Source organism: Thunnus thynnus, chromosome 24, assembly GCF_963924715.1.
Source record: "Thunnus thynnus chromosome 24, fThuThy2.1, whole genome shotgun sequence".
NCBI classification, from domain to species: domain Eukaryota; kingdom Metazoa; phylum Chordata; class Actinopteri; order Scombriformes; family Scombridae; genus Thunnus; species Thunnus thynnus.
In genome coordinates, this window is record NC_089540.1 from 14,494,363 (window position 1) to 14,517,975 (window position 23,613).

At 38.7% G+C, this 23,613-nt stretch overlaps 1 protein-coding gene across 3 annotated transcripts in view; it reads left to right on the forward strand.

The window, feature by feature from the left end:
• The window catches only part of LOC137177084 (fibronectin type III domain-containing protein 4-like), a 60,981-nt gene that overhangs the window by 15,534 nt on the left and 21,834 nt on the right, over window positions 1-23,613 (forward strand). Inside the window, exon 2 of one of the 3 annotated variants that reach the window (XM_067583201.1) lies at window positions 4,921-4,990. The exons of 1 other annotated variant lie outside the window; for it this stretch is intronic. In XM_067583201.1, coding sequence (XP_067439302.1) covers window positions 4,984-4,990 — 7 coding nt within the window. In that variant the 5' untranslated portion in view covers window positions 4,921-4,983. Of the gene's footprint in view, window positions 1-4,920; window positions 4,991-13,100; window positions 14,190-23,613 lie in introns of all 3 variants that reach the window. One more of the 3 variants, XM_067583200.1, reaches the window with a different exon arrangement.

The window sequence follows — 23,613 nt, forward strand, 5'->3', positions numbered from 1 at the left end:
TCCTGTATCTAGCTCCTTTGGTATTAATTTCTGTTGTTACACTGATGACACTCAGCGTTATATTCTTGATAAACTGAGAGTTTACTCCTGCTCCCTAATCCCAGAGGCATACATATCCAAAACAAGGAATAGGTGTTGCTAAATCTCAAATTCTCAATACCAAAAAACCCCCAAAATGTTAGTTATAACACCAGGAAAGCATACATGTCTCTTGTCAGTAGTAACCAAGGGCTGACTTCCGCATGTGTGGTGTCATTTCTATATTGACCATTTGATGACCAAATTCATTTTTACATTCTTTATATATATATATATATTTAGTCTTATTGTGTTATATATATTTGTACTGTCATTATTTAATCTTGAATGCCCTTTCTCGACTGCCATAGTATATCTGAAAATCTATGTTAAGATGAACCTTATCACTATTTTATCATCTGTGTTTTATTTCCCTTCCAGTTGAAGGTTTTTGTGTAGTGTTGTCTTTGTTTGAATTTCTTGTTGCATCATGTCGCTGTTGTAAACCCCTTTGAGGCTGTAGTTATGATTAAGGACAGTATAAATACAATTGACTTGGACCACATAAAGTGATAGTTCTTACTTTTGGACTGTCCTCTTTGCGAACGTTGTACCTAAAACTAATAAACATAACAATGAAGTATTTTAAGCACTCTACTGTATCTGTGTAAAAATCAACAGTAACCTTTCACCATTTGATATTGAGGCATTCAAACTGAAAAATACATTTTTCTTCTAAGATTCAAAAAAGGCAGTAATGCATTTAATTTTATATGTTGCTTGCTTTCCATCATTTACCCTGGAACATTTTTAATTCACATTTGTTGTATAGTAGTTCTACAGAAAGAGGAAGAGTTGGTTCTTGTTGATTTCCCTTTGCCCCATTGTTTCATCTTGGATTTAAATTCATAATGCCTTGGCCTGCCTCTGTAACCACACTAATGCTGCTCATCACTCTACATTCAGCAGATAAGTGATGAAATAAATGATTAGAAAGAGCAAGCTGAGAAATAAAAAAGAACAGGTAGAAGACAAGATAAGACAGCTTACACATTTGCCTTTTGTTGAAAATGTCAGAAAGTTTAATCTTTTGTCTTCCGAGAATTTGTTCCTGCAGCCTGGCTGCTTAAATCTGTAAAGGGATGGTATTTATTTGGCAGCTGCTATTCTGTATCAGCCCTCTCATTTTGAATTGTTTTTAGCAACTCACAACAAACTCAAGAGAAGCCAAAAAGTAAATGGTCTCGGAGAAAGCTTTGAGGGTTCAGCATATTGCAGGTATATGGGTAACATTAAGGGATGCATAGCAGAGGCCTTTTGGTAAACATTTCTCGGAGAAACCCTTAAGGTATACTCTAAAGTCTACGAATTCCCCATGAACTCAATTTTCTTCAGTCTAAATCATTAAAGAATAAATGTTTGAGATCACCTTACTGTACATGACCTCTACGGTCTTTAACTATTCAGATGCTATCTTATAAAACACTTGAAAACAAGTCATATGGTTCTACATATTTTAAGTAAATTGATGCACCAGCAGAATTTAAAGGTAATAAACACAGAAAAGAAGCTGTATTTAAACATGAATAAATGCCATCTGAAAAGAAATATAGAGGCCCTTTTGAACCTTTTTTGAACCCTTTTCCTTTTTATGATGTCTAACCATCTTCTCTTGTGTCGAGAGTTTATCCCCGTTAGCCATAACCGGAGCACTCTTGTGTCTTGGGAACAGTAAACCTCCCATAAGTGTTCAGCATGCTCTAAAAGCCTTCGTCCATAACTCTAAAGCTGCTCTACACAAAGCAACTCCATGTTCCTAATGGAAAATATCGCCTGACCCTCTCGGCCGATGTGGTCAATGCAGCCAGTAATGGGTACACATTGCCTTCTGGCAAAAACCGATGATGAATAGACTTCTGTTTGGTGAGGAACTTTGACTGTGTCCGACTCCTCTGGGCTCAAACACTGTGTTCTTGCTTTGTTACCGTACAAAAACAAGATACTATACCATGCCGATTCAAGATGCAATAACATTTATTTGTGAGGGAGTTTAGTTTGCAGGGCCACCACAGAAAACACAAATGGGACAGTATATTACACATTGATGAGCAGACAACATTGAGTCATGGAGGCTTTTTTTCCCCTCAGATCAGTCCAACAAGCTGTCTTCTGAAGGGGGTAAATGAAATATTAACCTTGATTTCCTGTGGGGATATTGAAAATGAGCAAAGTTGTGAAATAACATTTTGAATGCTAAGATATAGTTTTGTATTGAATCTAATACTGCAAATTACTTTTATGTCTATTTTTAGAGTATCCCCCCCCCCCCCCCCGGCCCCTGGCCTCTTCCTGCAGTGAATGGGACAACTGTTTTTGCACAAAGTTAGGAATCACTGTAGGGGCTTAAAATGAGGAAATATATATATCTTCCACTATACAATTATGGGGTCCAATGTGCAGTCAGGCCTGTTTCACAGATCTGAACTTAAACACCATCTAAATTTATTGCCTTTTCATTTGTTTTGTTTTTCTAAGACATAGACGGATGAATCTAACATTAGGTCAAATATAATATCCCGCTAGTGCTAAGCTATGGAAGGGTTAATTCTTTTGGTTCTCAGTGGATTATTTCTGAAAGCAATATTGAATTAAATGAATGTGTTGCTTGTTGTGCCAAACTCAACTTTGCATAGCTTTTAGTCATAATTAGCTCATTGTTTTGGTTCTCTGGCCTGATTTATGGCTTAATATAACAACTATAGAGAGTTTCTGGACCAAACTAGAGAGAAAAGGCCTTGTTGTGTTTCTGCTCACCTTAGACATCTTAAATAGGATGCACATGTTGCTCTGTATCTGCTTGATGTGTAAGTAGGCAACTATTTGCAAACACATTAGCTGTAACAACTAGAAAAGGAAGGTCAGCCTTCATATCTCTTCATTTTGAGTGTTTCTGCCTCCTTGTGGTAAGACAACAAACAATGAAGCTTTAATTTAAAAAAAGTCAAGTTTTTGAAGTTGAAAAGTAACTTGTGCAGTTTACTTCTGACATACAAAATGGCTGTTAATCAACTTTTACCCCTTTTTTCTGTTGCTAATCCTGCTTCTTTGACATGCAGTCCTTAAAAACAGCAGCTGGTATTCATGACGAGATGAGATAGAAGAAAGAAAACATCTCTTATCTCCAGTATAGAGGTAGATTTTTGGTTCTTTGAGGATTTTTTTTTTTTTAGTATTTTTCGAAATCTCACCTGACAAATGTTTCTTAAACTCTTCATTCATTCAGAGGGTGGTGCTCTGCTCTTTATCATTGCAAACCATAGCTGCAACCTTGATTGCTGGTGGTCCCAAATGACAAAGCGACTGTTTTAAAGGTGACATCAGTAAACTGCACACTTGCCCACTCAGAGACTATTTGCATTTCACTCTTAGCTTTCTGATTTGTCGTTTTTTGTGAGCAAATCGAGATGAATCCTTCTCAGCCAAAGGGAATGGCGGCTTCACTTTGCAATTTATGCTGATGAGGATGATACATCAAAATCTTTAATAAGGTTTTGTCAATTTTATGTTGTTGCTTACATTTGCGGTGTGTTTCGTCCGTACAGTACGTGTGGAGAGTGACACAGTGTTTCTCAGGGTGTCCACCTCAATCCGAGGATTACCTTGGTGGTAATACAGGACAGAACATTGGTATTGAGTCATAACAAATACTGTATGACGGAAATCTATTTTAATCAACACAACGCATCGACACGTGGGCTCCCCTGGAACAATCCCGATAGGATTTAGACTCATACCATCCGATGAGATCTGACATGTTAAGATGCGGGGCACATACAGCTGTGAAATCAGATGATGATGATGAGCAGGGCAACCATGTGCTGAACTATAGTGATATGAGCCAGGGGATTATGGGTACGGTAACTGCAGGGCAGGCAGTGCGGGAATACACATCTGGGATGGAGATGAGTTACAACACGGAAGACTGATGGTGGTTGGATGATGGGTAAATCGATGGATAAATGAATGAATGGTCGGATACATGAGCTCATAAACGAATGGGTGACTGGTGCATTGCAGTGGTGGAGCAAACCATTCTCTTAGCCCGTCCAAACAGCGCAGTGATAGAGATTGGACCTGACCATGCCAGAGGCTGGCGATGAGACACACTGGCGCACACACACACACACACACACGGAGGAACGTCACTGAACCTCAGAAGGACAGTTTTTGACGCTAGCAAAGTTAGAGGGCCCGTAACACACAAACACAAGAGACAACCTCAGGGGCCTCAAGTCGCTGCGGAGTCGACTGAAACAGCCAGAGTGGTTTCATGAAAAATTCAGAGGCTGCAGATGTGCTGCAAATTCATACTGTAGACTTACAGTTAATCAGGTGTAATTTAAATATAAAAGTGTGTTTTAGAAATAGAAAAATAATGGAAATATTGCTTTTTTTTATAGTTTACAGGGCTGCAACTGATAATTATTTTCATTATTCATTAATCTGCTGAGTATTTTCTTAATTAACCATTATGTAGATAATAGACACTCAAAGTAACATCTTCAAATTGGTTCAAATTGCTTGTTTGAGCTAACCAGTTGTCAAAACCGCTAAAATATTAACTTTATTATAATATAAGACAAGGAAAAACAGCAAATTCTCACATTTGAGAAGCGAGAACCATGAAATATTTGCCATTTTTGCTAAAAAAAAAAGAAGATTGAAATGATTATTTACATATCAAAATAGTTGCCGATTCATTTTCTGTTGATCGATTAATCAGTTAGTTGTTTCATCTTTACTTGAATGAAATATGTTTTTATGCAATAGCCTTTTACCGTTTGTAGTTCTGGCTACAACAATATGTGCATTTACTTATGCTGCTACTTATTTGTGAAGCAGATGCTCTGATGCCTCTCAATATGACGACGTCCACAGAAGTGAACATGGAGGTCAACACCATGAATGATAGGTAATCAACTTAATGCCCCCCCCCCCCCCCCCCCCACTCCTTCCTGTGTCTATGTGTCATCTGTGATGTTTTACCCTGCTTTGCAACACATAATAGGACAAAATATGAGTTATTTCAGTATAAAGTAAGCAAGCAAAAGACAGAAACAAAAATAATTGCCTCGGTGGCGACCCCTCACACAATCCAAAACTTTTCATCTCAGAGGTGAAAAGTACAAAAAAAGTAGTTATAAAAACTGAGCTCTGATTATTTCAACACATCTTAAAATGGTTAGATTGATGGCTCTGGATTCCTCTAAATCACTAATGTCAAAAAACGTGTTTTCCTATTGGTTCTGTAATCGAATGTTGAGGTTTCCAACATCAAGCAATCATTTTGTTGTCTTCCTTTGGCTGCAGTTCATTGTTGGGGAAAAATCCACATTTTCCAAGATGACAGATTAAGTGCTGATACATCTTGTCCCTGTCCTTGTTGCTAAGCAGTCATAGCTGTGCTGTTGCTACAGTAGAGATCACCTGTCAATCAAATGATGTGAGTCGGACTGCGAGGTTTCTGTAGCCTTTGGATTTTTTTGTACGTGTTTGTAGGATGACAGCCTACCGTGCTTGATGATTGTTCATATATACAGTGTTTTCTCTTTCTCTCCTCCTCTCTCTCTCTCTTTCCTACTTGCTCTCTCTCATAAACAAACACACACACACACACATTCCTCTGGTTGCCTCCTAGCTGAAGCTGCCAGTGTGGCAGAACCAGTTGCTTTGACAAAGGACACAAGTTCCCCTGGGTGTCAGTGGGACTGAAGCCTTGATGCCCTGAATATGCTGGAAGTGTCACTGTTTGCACATGGCTGTGTGTCTGTATACTGTATGCAAGGGCCTCTTTGGTCTTGCAGTTCTATACTTGTGAGGACTAAATGCGCTCGCAGGCATAGAGAGGTGAGAGAAATCCCCTAAACATGAGTACGTGTTGTGTAGTAGCAGGTCAGATTTAAGGATTTTTGACCAAAAACAGTGAGAGAAAATCCTGGATTGAGGTATGAAACACAGGTTTGGACAGATCTATAAATATATTCAGACACTATGTACATTACAGTTGAGTACTGGACAAAATGGAGAGTCTGAGTCATTTGAGTGGAGTAGTTTAGTTTAATGAAGCTGGAGTTCAGTGAAGTGGTGCTAAAAAGCAAAAGTGACAAGTGGGGCTGCAGCCAGGGTTTAAACCCATCAGAAAAGTTTATCAGACACTAGAAAGTCTATAAAATCTTGAGTTATTGCATTTTTCATATTTTACTTCCTTTAAATTACCATTCAGTTACATTTCTGCTAATTTTATCTCCAAACATGAAAGTTTAAATGTTGTTTAAAAGCCTTTTACTGTCTGCTAGGAATAATGATGGCAAAGTGATGAATCATTTTATTAGTTTCTTCAGAGCTGCAGCTAATTTTCATTATTGATTAATCTGTCAATTATTTTTTCTCAATGAATCTGTTAGTTGTTTGGTCCAGAAAATGATGAAAAATGTTGATCACTGTTTGCCAAACCTCAAGGTGACGTCCTCACCTTAACCGCAAAGATAAACAGTTTACTGTCATAGAAGACTAAAGAAACCAGAAAATATTCATATTTTAAGAAGCTGGAAACACGGAATTTGGAAATTTTCCTCCTAAAAAAGGTTTCAAAGCAAATAATCGATTATCAAAATACTTTGCTGTTCATTTAATAGTTGGCAACTAACTCTAGTTTCTTTTTTGTTCCCCTAAAAGTACTTAAATTTAAATATATGTTGTGTTAATCAGCCTGTAAAATACCCACCATGCTTAAGTTTCAGTTGTGGAGACTTAATTTCCCCCCACTGGTCCCTAAAATCCCCAAATTGCCTGATAAAATACAGAGGATGTGACCTCAGTGTCCTGAATGGCTCCTGCAGCCGTGACGGAGATAATTTATTGGTCGGTCCTCAGGATTGTGCTGCAGCAGACGTTGCTCTGGTTTGCATTGATGTATTAAGACGACACAAAAGACACCAGCTAGAAGTTGCAGAGAGAAAAACTGAGACTTAGCCAGACGTTTCTGTGAATCGGGATGCTGCCGAGTCATTTAGCGCTCATGTCTCTATGAAATTATAATGAGCTGTTCCATGCATGAATAAAAAGCTGAACATTGAGACAAGAGCCTCATTTGTTTTTAACCGCTGACACACATTTCTGGACGATATCTGACTCCGATGTTTTAGCAGTTATCAGCTTCTTCTCCTCCTCCTCATGGCAGGTTTTAAACCAGCAGCCTTTCTGTCAGTGCCTTGCTGAAAGGCACTTTTTATCAAGTTGATTTTTCATACATTCATCCAGATTATGTTAAAGCGTAGTGTGTCCTGCAGGATGGACGTGGGCACACAGAGGATTGCTGCTTACTAAAACTGACATTCCTCATGGCTGCGGCACACGCCAGCACCATATGTGGAGCTGCTCACTTAGCCCATGCATGGCTGCCTTTCATCATTAGCAAAGAATAAAAAAAAAAAATCAAATTAGCCCTTGTAATTTCAAGCTTTCTTTTCCTCCCTCGAGTAAAAATCCAGCTTTTCCTTATATGGGCGTGTTCTGATTTGTGCTGGCTGCATAAATGTGTGAAATATAAGAAAAATCTGACCTAATTCAAAGAGATAAGTAGGAAAATATAAGAGATTGAATCAAATCAAGAAGCAATAGTCATGTCAGGACAGTCTCCAACATCACAGTCAAACAACATCAGGGAGTTTTTTTTGATTTGTAACTCTTGCCATCATTGTCATTGCGTATTGTAATTTGCATTCACATCTCTGAGGGACAGCATAAACCGCTCAGCTGTGAAAAATTGGAATGAACCCTGCAGCTTGGTGCTTTTTTTTTTTTTATTTTTAAAAAAAAAAAAACATGGACATCATATTTATTGTTCCATAAATTAGCTTTTAAAAGGGTTGTTTCAGGGTGGCTCATGAAGTTTGTTAAGTAAACATGGTGTCATTATTATTTTGGGAACAAAGACTCTTAACTCACTGGGTTTTTTTTTACTAAATCGTGTATTTTTTCTTCGTAAATGAATCCTTGATGTGAATGCTGTGCTCTTGTCTATTTAACCAACTTGTGTGGTTCACCTGAAAGAGTCACATTCATGTAAAATTTTGTGGCACGTTGTTGCTCACTGAATATGATGAATACTTGCATAAAAATGTTAAAATATTAAAAATCTAGACTTCAGTATTGCCCTCAAAATCCAATATTGGTTGATTTTAGGTCTTTAAAAGATAATAATAATAAACTATTCATCAAAGTTGTCAAGTGAAGAACATATTTTGAGGTTTAACACAAGACAGGAGATTGTTAATAGTAAGTTTATCCCATAATTGCTGTTTCTTTAGTTTTTTTTATTTATTTTGATGCTTGTTACTTTTGTGCATTTGGTGCATCTCACTGTTTTTATCTCCAGCTAACACTTCCAAGGCGGCCCCGTCCCTGGATGCTTCATTAGTCTTATTGAGTCCTTTTTAGTATTTTTAACACATTTTATGATTTTCCACATTCTCTTAAGGCAGACAAATGCACTTACAAATGACACTATACAAAGGGTGCAGTATGGCTGTTATAAACCAGCCTCGTTTCTCTGGGCCTGCACTGGACATGTTTACTCTGCTGGATGAAGACATGTTCTGAAGTTGGTTGACTCATAATCTTAGCATTGCCAAAGGACAAATGATCTTCTGCAGGCTGTTAGCTCCCCTTGGTGGAGAGAGTCGGTACACAGAAATCCCACTGAACTGAACAGGAGTCATCTTCAGTATTCATCCTCTGGACTTGTCTCTTTGATGTGTTTGTTCATTAGGATCTTCAAAAGGACCATAAATTCCTGTAGGTGTTATGTTTAATGATTGCTAAAACTGCTAATCAATTAATTACAGCCTTTAAAATCAATGTAAGACTTCATTTATTGGATCACAAGTAGAATGAGCTCAGCGCAGATCAACAAAACCTGCAAATCCTTAATTAAAAATGTTGTGATAATCAGCTTCATGCCAAATTCCATTCAAAAATTAGTTGATTAAGTTCTCATTGACATCCGGAGCTGCTTTTTTGAGTCTGACCCACAAAAATATTCAAGAAAAGTTCAAACTCAAATATCAAAAACCAAAGTGTCATCCTGAAATAAGTCTGAGACGTTCTGCATTGTGTGTTATTCGAAGCAGAGACGCCCTTAATCCTTTTACTCTGCATCCTGACTTAAGGGCTTTTTCCTTTCTCTTTTTTTCCCCTGAGCATTATACAGAAGAAACACATTAGCATACTGCAGCAAACAAGGGAGTAAAACTTGATTTTTGCCAACAAGTTCTCACACAGCTCAAGTGTGCAGTAAAGTGGAGCTTTAACAAGAAAGGGACGGCTGCAAACTGTGATGACTTTCAACAGAGCTTCTTTGGTAGGGATGAGAAATTTAACATTAGCATAATGTGCAACATTCAGGCTGGAAATCCCTTTGGATTGCTGTAAATTCAGTAAATATTAAACATCTTTTGTTCATCATCATTTTATTTCCCATCTTTCTATAGATATATCAATTTTCCGCTGATTATTTAGGCCCAGGTTGGTGGCAGCAAAGAAGCTCAGTGGATGATTCAGCTTTTTCACCGGGATCCTGAGGTGTTCCCAGACCAGATGGGATATTTAAACCCTCCAGCATGTTCTTGATCTCCTCCCTCTGTCGTCTCTCGGTTGCTGAAAATAACTGCCACAGGGAGGCGTCCTGGAGGCTTCCTCAACAGATGTCTGAACCACCTGAACTGACTGTTCAGTGGCATCATCCGTCTGGTTAATGTCTTTTACTTTATAGATCTGCGACTATAGTTTCTCAAACACCGCTAGGGTCAACCTTTTGTTAATATGACTTTTCTATATTGAGCAATTTGTGTGTCAGTGGCAAGAAAAGCACATTATATCTGCTTTGATTCAATGTTGTGAAACAAGAAGAAATGAAAACTTCCAAGAGAGGAGAACATGTTTAATAGACACATACGTATCTTTCTTCTTAGTCAGAACACATAGTTGACATCTGCAGCACAAAATGTGTCCCAACTTCATAGAATATATGATTTCTCAGCAGGTTTTGAGTATGTACTGTGTTGAAAACACGCTGGAGAAGTGACAAAATTAAAAACATACCCAAAAAAAGTCAGTATACATAATAAAAACCGTTTGATTTTGGGGGTCAAACAGTGCAGGAAGAGCTGCTCACAGCTGCAAACAAAACAAATTGCAGGCGGTGGTGAAACAGTTTGAGTAACAAAACATAATAAAAAAATTATGAATCAGTGAAAAACCATTTTGCTTTCTTTGTGTAAAGTGAAATTAGCAGCGACATTTCAGTGTTGCATTTCTATCGGTGCAAATACAGCGTTTCATCATTTCCTGGAGGTAGAAAACAGCAAACACAAGTAAGTTGATTATAAAAATGATGTACTATCACAATTAGTACGGAGCACATACTGTATATAAATATGGAACTGGAGCACAACAATAGAACTTTTTCACAGCAGGTATTTTGACAGCACAGGTTCAATTACTAATATAAATGATGGCTGAATCCCATTTCCCCAATTCATGATACTGGTATAGTGCATGATTGTTCACCAGTAAGGCTTCCTTGAATGGGGCTGAGCCATCATCATTATTATCATCTGGTGCTTTTCTTGCTATGACAAGTCAAAATGTAAGCTGTGGAAAAGGTAAATCTATAGTCTTACTTTTAAAGTTGCTCTTGGAAACTTTAAACTTCGGCGTCTCCAAGTGGCAGCAGGAAGCAAGAACAGCTTTGGTGGTCAGGACCCCCAGAGAGGGTCACAAAAACTACAGCTATATATAGTATAGGAACAAGAAAAGAGCACTTCTGCTGCACAAAATAATTTTTCAGACTTTGCTCTAATGTTCCTCTAATGCATATTTCTACTGAATAATTGAACAATGTACCTCTTCGTCCTCTGAATAAGGGCTGAATAAGACAAATGTACTTCACACAAACATCTTGCTTTCTGTTTCACCCTTTTGAAGGTTGTCAAGACGTTTGGTCTCATTTGATCCCAGAAAATCAATACCAAAATCTGCTGTCCTTTAATTCTCACATCAATCTGTAATGTCAACAATGTCAAACTGTTTGACTTTGCAGTGAAACAACTGGTGCAGCGTTAAAACCGGCTGAAATAAATCAGAGGCTGAATCGAAAGCTTCAACCCGAGATTAATGATGTGTGAAAACTGTCACAGGGAAACAGTTGCCTCACAGGTTTCACACAGAGACTTTATTAAACAGATGTTTTGTTTTGACATCATATCAGGGACAAATGCCAGTTTACACCATAGGAAAGGCTTTGCAGAAGTGTCCTTCGTTTGTAGAGTCGATCTTACAAGCAAGGTCGACAACATCTATCCCTGTTTCATAACTTTTCAAGTTATTATAAGAAGAAATATGAATAACTGCTCTTCTTTTCTTCATAATGAACTAATATAACCTCATCCTGTACTGTTTGTAATGTTATACAGACATTTTTCATCTCTCCCTCTAGTGCAACAATACTGAAGTGATTCACAGTGCTATAAATTGAGAGTTTTTAATGTCCGTCTTGTACCTAATTGTGTTTTCTATGTCTCCTATGTGCAGCGGTTACCAGCTTGGCGGTTCAAACCCCTTAAAGGAAGTGACAAAATAAATTTAAGTGGGAAAAATACAGGTCTGCATGACAAGATTATATTATTTTAAGTGACTTTTATGTAGGTGTTTTTTTTGTTGTGATTTTCTTGATTGTTTTATCTCTTCAGGCTTCTAAAAGTTACTCAAATGAGACGTTTTGAGAGCTGCTCACAACTCATTGACATCTACGATGTGTCACATGGGGCTCCGAGAAGGCTTTGTGTCATTTTAAGGGTCCAACTGGTGCAAGAAGTAATTAGATCCTTCACTTACATAAGATTATTTATGATGAATCTAAGTGTTTTACATAGTTAAGCTCTCTCCTTTATGTCTCTCAGGTCTTGTTTTATTGAGGTGAAAACATAAGTGAATGTTGTAAATTAGTTTTTTTATGTGACTCTGTGTTAACTACTCTATGCTGCCCTTTTGGTCAGGTGTCTCATAAAGATGATGATGTATCTCAAGAGAGTTCCTGGTTAAATGAAGGTATAAAAAAAACTGTGAAGATGCTCAGTCATCCTGGTCATGTTATATCCAAAAGTGTTGAGTCAAGAGCAACTGGACTCATTTCAAGAATCTACATCAAGTCCAGTTGCTCTTGATTGCGTGCTTTTGGATGTTGAAGTAAAAGTACTTGTTCTTAACTAGGAGAATAACAATAAAAGTCCATCATTCACAATTTAAATTTAAACTAAATTTTGTAGTAATTCAGTATCAAAAGTAAAAGTAGGGTACTCATTATGCACAATGACCCTTTTTTGGTGTGTTAGATTATTATAGAAGTCATATTATTGGATTATTATTACTGATGCAAGTGGAGCTCAAACCACCAGTTATATGCTTTGAGTAGTTTAATATATTGATGTATCATATAAAATAATCATGTTTCGGATGAGAATATTGATCTACAAGGTAAATAAAGCTGTTTACTCAACAACAACAATGGTTCTGGAGTAAAAAGTGCAGGATTCCCCTTTAAATGTGATGGTTTAGAAGAAGAAATACACAAATACAATAAAGTACTGGTACCAGTACCAAATTGTGCTTATGTGCAGTTTTTGAGTAAATGTACTTATACTTAAGGTTTATCTTTGTATTATTCCTAGGAAGGATTAACAGCCTCACCACAAGGTCCAATTTTGCCTTTTTTTTGTACATTTGATCCACAATTCCATGACAACATGGGCAAACTGCATCTGCTGATGAAGACTATGTGATATGATTGAAAGCTCACATCAGCTACTAAATGGACCATGTGGTGAGATTGTTCTCCTGACGTCAAGAATGGACTTTAAACATCAGTCAAATTGTTTTGATTGACTGATATTTGCGTAGTTTGACTTTATGATTCATTTAAATCATAATGATACATCTTTGTAATCTGATCACATAATCCACAGCTGGCTGATCAACACGCAGGTAAACCAGAGTGATGGAATGCGCCTTCCTCCTTCCTCTCCATCCTCCTCCTCCTCCATCTCCATCCTTTGTATAGAGAGGATTTGTAACGTCATTCTGAGAGAAGCACCGTGCAGGCCTCCTGTGTGTGTGTGTGTGTGTGTGTGTGTGTGTGTGTGTGTGTGTGTGTGGTTGGCTGGAGGAGTTACCACCGCAGCTCCTGCAGACAGAGACATTTTCTGATCCTCCGGGTTTCCCATAATCTGTCAGATTAAACCAGCGCGCCGCCCTCTGGAGGAGGCGGGCCACCTTTGCGCTCCTGTCTCATTCTTCCTTTTAAAAGAGAGTGCCTAAACACCCTATTGTCGTCTTCTTTCTCTTTTTTTTTATTTATTTAAATCATCAAGCAGCGCTGATTTGTCTTCTCTCCTCGCTGAGATGACAGCCGACCTGCCTGAGCGCTGTCCGCGGTGCTGAAACTCCGGCGACCTTCCACCTGCCGGCGGATAAAAGGCGAATTTATCTGCGTCTCCGCTGACATTTGGCGCAAAATTGAGCCCCGCTAGACACAAGCAGAGCCGAGGACAAGTGGCGGAGAGGGTCGAACTACCTGTTAGCTTCTCCGGGCTGATTATGCTGCCTCCGCTGCGCGTCTGATCCACGAAGGGAAAAGACCGACTGAGATTCAGCATATTTGAATTTGCAGCTGCATACCTACTGACTTACTTTGTGCAAGTTGGAGATTAAACGCAAGATTTCTTCTGGAAAAAGGGGAAGCAGTGCAGGTTTCCCCCCCCTCTCTTTTGAATTGTGCCTTCGTGATAAGAAGAAGGAGAAGAGGAGGGTGAAGATGAAGGGTGGTGTGGAAACAGTGGTGACCCTGTGGGGGGACTTGCAGTAAAACGCAAGGGAGTGAAAGGGGGGGAAAAGGAGGAGGAGGAGGAGGAGGAAGAGCTGCTGAAGATCCAGAGGTGTGTCTGTTAGTGTGTGCACGGAGACAGAGAGGGTTATGACCGCGTCTCCTCACCTGGACCTCGGGCTGCTGCTGCTGCTGCTGGCCTGCTGGCAAACTCCGGCGATGGTTGGAGGAAGTGAGTCTCTCTGTTTACCATCTTCTAATTGCATGAATGGAAGTCAACTTCAGAAACATGAGTGGTATAGGTGTGAACAGCTGGTATAGTTCTGAAAATATGAGATATGAGATATGTGTGTAATTGAACATGAAGATCATTTAAAATGTGTTTTATGTGCATCAAATACAAATATACAACTAAAAATATGAGCAAATATGCAGAAATACACTATAAACATGCACTTTATATCATCAAAATAGTGAATTAGACAATCATCAACCAACAAATTGACAATAAATTCATAAATATCATCTTGTGTGTGTTTAAATCTCCTTTCATCTTGTGTTTGCACTGCACATCATGTTTGAAAAATGTAAATTAAATCAAAAACAGAGACTATAATGCTATTATAATAGTAAGAAACGCAGTAAAATCTGGCAGGTTTAGCTGTTTTTCTGAGGGTTTTTTTTTTTTTACTGCTTGCTCCTTTTCTTCAAGTATTGTATGAATGTTTTTTCTTTGGTTTATTACCAATCTAGGATTTGGTGGAAATCATGTCTCAACATAAAGCATAAATGTGAAAAAATGACCACATTTTGGATCAAAAAGGGGGAAATTATCCTCGTTTTTCATGTTTTCAGTCCAGACATGTTTCTGTCTCTGCACTGATTCATTTAACCCTTCAACCGGCTGGTGGTCCAGTCGGTATAAAGTCATGCTGTGCAGCCAAACATAGTTTTAATATTTTAAATTCTAATGGAGATGCCAGTAGTTTCTATAGATACCAAATATGTGAGACAGAATATTGAGGAAAAGTGTGTAAATCATGCACAAGACATCTTGAACACTCCGATGAAGAGCTGAAATAGTTGATGCAGAATATAATTTATGTATGATTCAGTCACAGTGTGGCGTAAGATTATTTTTTTCTGACCTTAAAGCTACTTCAGGTGAATCAAACGGCTTAAAAAAACATAAAAATATTCATATTGTACTGAAATAAGAAGCAGCCTGCTTTGAAAAGTTGACTTTTTAAGCTGTAATTAATTATCAGCATCTATAACAGAGGGCAGGTCTCTCAAATGGAGCCTGTTTTTTCATCATCTAGCGCTTTAAGTACATGACAACAGCACAGCTTTACATTAACTTATTGCTTCGTCTGTTTGATTCGGGGTGAGAAGGTGGTTGCTGCCCATTATTTGCATCATATATTTCAATGAGACAAACAGCTGTTGTAAAACTGTCAAAACCTTAATTGAATGTCTATCAGGAGATTAGAATTTCAAAGCAATCTCTCCCTCACACTCCAGCCTGTTTAATTAGCTGTAGCAGGAATCTACAGGCGCTTAAATCATCCAAACTTGTGGTCAGATTCTTGCCTGTTTATGCAAAGCGTCCTTAGTAAATGAAACCAAATCAACATAGTTTTGCCTTGGCCGAATACCAAGAGGCAGCTAATCTGCGTTAAGAGGCTCTGTATTGATTTAGCCAATGAAGTGTGGCTTTATACTTCCCCACATGGCCCTCACCTCCTCCGCTCATGACATAAATATTTTTATAGGAGCTCATCTACCTCGCTGCGTCAAGCTGCTCTCTGCCACTGCCACAGATTTAAATGAGGATTTATATTCATGTAAAGCCACTGGTTACAGATTAACTTCCGTGTACAGCATTATGACTTATTATTATGAAATGTTGCAGAGGTAATCGTGTGAGGAGCAGATTTATGCTCGTAAAAGTTCACACTTTTCAGGATGTATTCATATGGGATTTTATGAGACTGAATGATGAATTTACAACAGTGGAACGACTGCATCCAGCTGATTCTAGTCCTGATTTGTGCTCATGAAAAGCTCTATTTGTTAATATATATATAAAGCAATTTCCTTTAACTTGGAAACATGTTTTTCTGACAATAGCTTGGGGTTGTGTTGAGCTTCACTAAGCAGAATAATCTCTGACTGCCGTTGACATCACTGCAGGACAAAAATTAAACAAATCCAAATTCTTAATTACTAAACAGCACCTGGGGAACTTTAACAAATGTGTAACATTATCATGCATGTAATGACGTTTATTGTGTTGGCATTGTAAACTAAATACCACTGCTGGCTGTGTATGATGTCATATTACACTTAAATACACAATTATGTGCTGCAAGGAATACATATCTTTAAAAAGTCACACATGAAAAAACATGTTTTATTCCAGTCAGATCAGTTGATGTGGTTTTATACAGCATGTTTCCTCATTTTCAGTATCTGTCACGGATGTGGTGAGCAGAAACGAGGCAGACAGGATTAAAAGATTGAGGCAAAAACAGGTTTGGCAACAGGATGGCAGTCAGCAGGATTAAACAAGAGCAAGCAGACACTAACAGAGAACAGGTAGGGGTCATAACGGATACATATATATATATATATATATGTATCGCAAGAGTACAAGATATTCCAGCAAAGGTAGTAAACTAGTGGACCGGTGTATCTATACTAAGGGACTGATTGAGTAACGAGGAGCAGGTGTGAAGGTCAGGGGAACGGCAGGAAAAGCTGAGGAACACTGCTGACCACTCAGAGTCTGGAGTTACAGTATAGCAGAAAATGGAGTAAGAAAGACAAAAACCAAGCTGGGGTTGAAACTGAGCTCAGCCTCAGAGACTTTTTTTTAAAACAAATCAAAGATGTTTTATTGGAATAGAGAAGATCAGTCACTTGTGTCGAGAAAAGGATCTTTCATTTGAAGAAAATATTTGATTGGCATTGAAGAAAATCTGAATAATCTCACACTACTGGCAGGTGTTTCCACTTTTTGGGAGAATTAGTTGGTTTAAAGGCTCAGTACTATTAGATACATGAGTTATTAAAGGGCGTACGTCAACACATCTGTGCCTTTTCTATGTGAGCCAGCACACCGGCTATGATTCACATCATCGCAGGTCTGATGTATAACCCTGTTAACACAAATGGACTCAAACATTTGAGACGCGACATGTTGTCATTCAATATGAACGACGTGGAGAAGCTGAAGAAGCTTCAACTGTCTTTTGATTTCTTCAGGACTCAAACTCAACTATGCAAAAGCACTTCAAACAACTGTGGAAAAGCTGATGCTCATGATCAACGGTTCCCCATTCAATGTGATGAAATGTTTTTGTGCACCAGGATAGTAGCACAATCAGACAGTATGTAGGTAACGTGCTTAATGCTAAACACGCCTGCAAGCCTCAGGCTTGTGTGAACAAGGTGTTAAAATAAACACTGTCCTATTTCAAAGGATCAATATGCAGCAACCCTCCAGAAAAGTAACAGTTTAATCATATTTGCTTCCCTGCATCACTAGATTCCAGCTAATCATGATTCCTGCTACTTTTTAAAATTTTACTTCATTGAATTTCACCATGAAAACAAAACACAAATACAATTTATTAAGCTATAAAGAACAAAGTTCACAATCTACAACCCCCCTCCCCCAAAAAACCATACATGAGACACAAATCACATACAAGGAATATATATAAAGTGCTGTGTGATAAAGTGACTGTTCAGATCTGGAAGCACCTCATCGAGTGCATGTAAGTCCCTCAAATCAAAGATCCAGCACGTGCCGAGGGAGGTTTTGACCCTTATCCAAAGTTCTCCTCCTTCTGAGGTCAGCAAGCACATGTTTAAAGACCATGTTGCTGTCAATCACAGTCTGTTTGATGACCATGGCACATCTGGTTTTCCACAGTTTGACACATACTATACCAATGATCAGTTGGAACAGTTCTTTTTGTTAGCAGGACGTCTTTTCTTCCAGCAGACCATACATGACAGAGATATAGTTCAAATTAAAAGCCAGTCCAAGACCTCCTGAGCTCTGTAACAGCCCATCAGGAGGTGTTGCTGTGTTTCATCATCATTACAATAAATCATGGGACATTCTTGTGTTGTTGCATAAGAGCTCCATGAAACAACAGCTCTGACAGGAAGTCTGTTAACAGAAATAAGCCACCGAACGTCTCAGATGTTCTCTGAGAGATTTTTAAATTTTTATCTCCTCTGTGCCTTTATCAGTTAAATTTTTATATTTAATTAATCCACCATATATACCAATCTATCTGTAAATGTTGGTGCTGTGTAATAAGATCTCCATATTAGTTTATACCAAGCTGGTAGCTCCAGGTCTGAAAAGTGAAGCCAATGTGGAAGTGCCGTCAACCTGCATTCTCTCTAACGGCCAGCGGGGGGCGACGCCACTGGTTGCAAAAAGAAGTCCGATTGTATGAAAGTCTATGAGAAAATGACTCTACTTCTCACTTGATTTATTACCTCAGTAAACAATTTCCTAATGAGCTTATGTTCTCAATCGCTACTTCCAAGTCTTCAATGCAGCATAATATTCATTTTGTAAATGATGGTCCTCTTTAATTTAAATTGGACGATAAAGCAGGTTATGCTATAGGGCGTGGCTACCTTGTGATTGACAAGTCGCCGCCACTGCGACAGCGTTAGTTAGGTAACATAAACATGGCGTAACCTCAGATTCAGTATAGGAGTATCTGCTGCTATTTCACAGTATGTTTTCAGTTCATGAAAGTTAATTACAACATTAACATTTTGAATTTGAATTTTTGATCCATGGAGGTTTCTGAAACTTTCCTCAAGCTGAAAAAAACTGTGACGTCATCACAATGTAAAGTCTATTGGCCAAGCAGCAACTCATAGCTAGGGCCAGTAGGCGGGGAGACACCACTGCGTTTGTTCAGTTGGCCGCACAACACGGAATCAAACCCGGAAGCTAGAAACTTTTTTAGGTGTATGTGCCAGCTGAGCAATTCTTATTGGACTGAATTGGCGTCATATTATTACATCCATGCTGTAAATGCACTGTGCTAACCAAGCTAGCTGCTAGTGCTAGGGTCAACTCCAGCTTCTCGTGCAAATATGGTCACTACGTCCAGAAACATTTTTAACAAAAGCTATTATTACTGTGGTACCAAACTCTATAGCACCGAACCCACCATGTTCCTCGCTTTTATATAATAGCTCTCGTTTGGTAACTTCCCCTGTTGTTCCCCAGATTAAGTTGACACACTGGACAGGATGAAGGTTTTGGCTTTATTTATTCTTGATCTGTAATTGGTATTTTTGTTTTCCCATTTCTGCACTTTATCTTTAATTTCACACATTGTTTTCCCCCAAATTTCTTTCACCACAGTCTCCGTCACAGATGGTCAGACTGAGTATTTTAATTTCTTGTTTGATTTGAATGTTAATATTTTGTTTCTCACTCTCTCCTCCAATCCAAACTCCTTCAATTTTGGCATGATTTAATTTTGCTCCAGATGCTTGTTGATACAGATGCAAATGTTAAGACATCCATCTCAGCTTGATTTTTAAAATTTTGTTTTATTAAAACAGTGATGTCATCTGCGTAAGCAGTGGCTACAACCGTGTTCGCATACCCTACACATGTGCTAGTAATCCGGCTGTTGGTGTTAATTCTTTTGATTAAAGAACTTATTGCTAGAATGTAAAGAGCAGCGCTCAGGGGACAGCCACGCTTCACTCCTCTCTCCACCTCAAAACTCTCTGTTGAAACCCCATTTAAATTTTACACGCTTGATTTAACATACAGACATCTGACAATCAGATGCTTTCATTACCAACCATGGATAATCTCTGGAAATATAATCAAAAGCTTTTTTTTGATCAAGACTAATAATGTCTGGGAGGCAAGACAAAGTTGCTTCAGACAGTTAATAAGATCTAGTTGGACTCCAGTTGTGTTCGTCTCTGTTGCACCTCACTGCTCCCAGATGAAAACCTTGGGAATGAAATAAAATTTAAAAAAAAACTGCTCATTTTCAGCCTAAAAAATCGAAAGCAGTTTTAAGAAAGGAGCTCAAAGACTGGAGCTGAACATTTGCAGCACATGAGGGATCACAAAAATGCACCAACCGTGGCCACGGGAGGTCTTTATTGAAAAGGAGCAGGGCAAAGTGCTTCTTTATTCATGCAGGGAAGGATCTCTTTCTGCTTCACATCACTGCTCCTCTCATTGATGATCGACGTTGTTTATTCTCTTTGCTTGCTCAGATTTTCCCCGACGACCTGACGATTTGAATCATTCCTGCGTTTCTCTTTATTGTCTCCTTTTCTTCAACCTGAGTTGTTTCACAGCATCACTGCTGCTCAAAAATTCATATCGGCAAGTGTGCTCTGATGAGTTCTTGCGGGACGTGACTCAACCTGACCGGCTGAGGGCAAATTAAAATTCCCGGCTAATTGCTGACATTTGGGTCCAGTTCTGAAATGTTGTTACGTAACGTGGTCATTAATCAGGAAATGATTAGCAACTCAGTGAAAGTTGCACCAGGATGCAGAACCTTATCTCTCATGGCACGTCTTACCTTTATGTAATCCTACTGTATCTTAATCAGCATGCACAAGTTGTTACTGTCTCTACGGCAACCCCAGTAAGAGCACACACACACACACACAAATGCACAGACATCCATCCCTTACAGAAAGTGGTAGGGAGCCATTAGCCAGATTAGGCTGTCTGAGTCTATCAGCAAACTGTTACTTCCCAATGATTTACCGTCAGCTGTCGGGGCCGAGTCGTACGTCACAAACTACTCTACTCCGATGTAAACAACGGCTGTCACAAAGCTTGTTTTTGTTTTTGTCGCCGGTGGAGACACAGTCATTGTAGTGTTGCTAGGGGGCTGCAGAGGAAAACAGGTTTGGATTTGACAAGTACTTTGTGTTTGATGGAAGCTTTTGTCCAGAACACCTCGTAGTACAATAACAGCTGATTGGAGCATTGTTCAAAGCGAGGTTACAGCAGCAGGGATCAGAACCACCGCATATGTTCTGTCGTATTTCTAAACTTCTGAGGACCAAATTCCTCAAAAGTTTAACACAACCTGGCTGTTCCCTTCACGTTCTAATATTATAATTTGGGTTTTATGCTTAAATCGGGATATGATTAGTGTTTTAGATTTATAATCGCCCTTCAAAATTCTGCCACTGGTGCAAGATTAGTGCATCTGTTCCCAGTGCAGGCTCTTTAGTTTCAGGGATTTTGAAATGAAAAAGGACTTGACAGCTTGTAACAAGACAGAATAAAACTAATCACTCCATTAGCATCATAAAAATTACACTTGATTTGACAGAATACATCAGAAACACTTAAAATTATCTCACCACTTTGGCAGATTCCCTTGTATTAGAGCCATATATACATTAGAGATAGATTTTTATTATTTTTGCTTATTTAATTGTAGAATTCTTATTATTGTTCTTGTAATTCTTGTACTGTTTATGAAGTACAATAGCAAAGAAGAAAATTGTGTAATAATAATTCCTGACTGAACTTTCTAGCATAAAAAGCTTCAGATATGCACACATTCATAGATAGTCGAGGTGAGCCGATTTCAGCTGATTTTGACCAATTACAAAAAGGTCTATGAAGCAAATTTCAATGCCAGTAAACTACAAGACTTGATGGGTTTAAAGGTTAATATACAGTAGTTCTTGTGTTTCTTACTGTTTGATTGTTGCTGTTGTTTCATTAGATATAAGTAAGTGATTTATTAGTTATCAAAGTTATAATCTTTAAGATCTCAGTCTTGGTTGATTTTGGGACACAAGAAGTTACTGTTGGTAGCAGCAAGTGTAGTTTCATGCTACAGGTCAGACAATTCTGGGGGCAGAAAACATTTCAATAGAGAAGTCAGCCAATAATCTTCCTCTTTTCCATCATGTATTAAACAACTGCAAACTGATTTCATGCTGCGTGCTGCATGAGGAGATTTCCACACAACAGCAGGACACAGTAAAGTTTGTGGCCTTGTGCATTAACAGCTCACTGTGTCTGTTCCTTCTTGTTCCAGTTCTCCCTCGCAAGAATAAAAAGTGATCCCGTTTAAAAAGAAATGTCCCAAAATGACTGTTGCAGTGCTAATATTGGTGACAAATACATGAGATTTCCTTCAACTGCTTCACTATGAAAGCCACCTTGTGTTTTGCCAGTTAAATATTTTTAATATGAAACAGCGGCGGTTTTAAATGTTTGGTTTGCAGCAGCGGTAACTTAATACAGCTGTGATACGGCTTTCGGAGTGTGAGCGGTAAACAAAAAGGCTGATATCAATGAGAAAATAAAAATAGTAACGTTGAATTACATGCAGCATCTTTTCTTGTGAATCCCTTGTGCGCAGGTGGGCAATCTGAACAGGAATGGCGGACTTCGCCACTACTAATAAAACCCACTAGATAATTATAATTACAGATTATAAATGCATTAACTCACAATTGCAGCAAATGCAGACCATTAATAGTCTCTCAAAACGGTTTGATTTAATTAAAATTATAACTTTCATCTAACTTTAATGTGAAATAAACCCTTGATGAGTTATTGAACTTATTGTAATGTGATACATTAGGTATTACAGTCCTATTATGGTCTGTTTTGTTTTTTTGGATGGGAATTATGAATGAGCATAAATGTATCATTTGCACAAACCAGCCTGAAACGTGAAGGACAAACAAGGACATGCGAGGACGGTGTGTGTGTGCGTGTGTATGAGTGTGTGTGTGTGTGTGTGTGTGTGTGTGTGTGTGTGTGTGCTTTAACATCCACCTGAACTGCTATATTTCATCATTTAATCAATATCCCACATTTTACTTCTCCTCCTACTCGCTGTTTTCCCTCCACCCTCTCTCCATCGCTCGCTTCTTTACCACTCCATCCATCATTGATCATTTTTTCCCTCCCTCTCTCCCCCTCCATCCATCCATCCATCTCACTTTGCCCTTCGTTCGTCTTTTCTCTCAAAACCACAATATTGAAAATTCCCTCGCCCTTTCTTGATATCTGCCCGAGATAATTGCTCCCCTTCCTCGGTCTCTTCTTTTTTTCCCCCCTCTGACTCATTCATCCCTCACTCTACCATATTCCTGTCGTCTTTCATCCTCCTCTATCTCTACCCTCGTCTGTGTCGCCCTCTCTCTCTCCACTGTTTTTCCTCTCACATCTCCACCTCTTTTCCTCTGTCTTTCTGACTCTATCTAAGCCTCTCTTCTCATCTCCTCTCCTGGTGTATATAATGTAATTGCAGAAGTATATTCACTGTGCGTGCACTCCATCGCTGCCCTGGCAGATGAAAGCGGTTGGGATTTAGCTGCCGTAACGTGATGGTAGTTGGGGGGGGGGTTGCTGTCATTGGCACAGACAAGGGAACAGACATGGTTTTGAATGAGCTTTTCTCTGTGGAGTGTGTGTGTGTGTGTGTGTGTGTGTGTGGAGGTGGTGTGTTTTTATTATATGTACACCTTTGTTAATGCATTTTACTCATTCCTGTATATAAGGTGGCCAAACAACAATTTGATATCATGTCCAGATACACTATATGGCCAAAAGTATGTGGACATCCATGTGAGGATAATGGCAA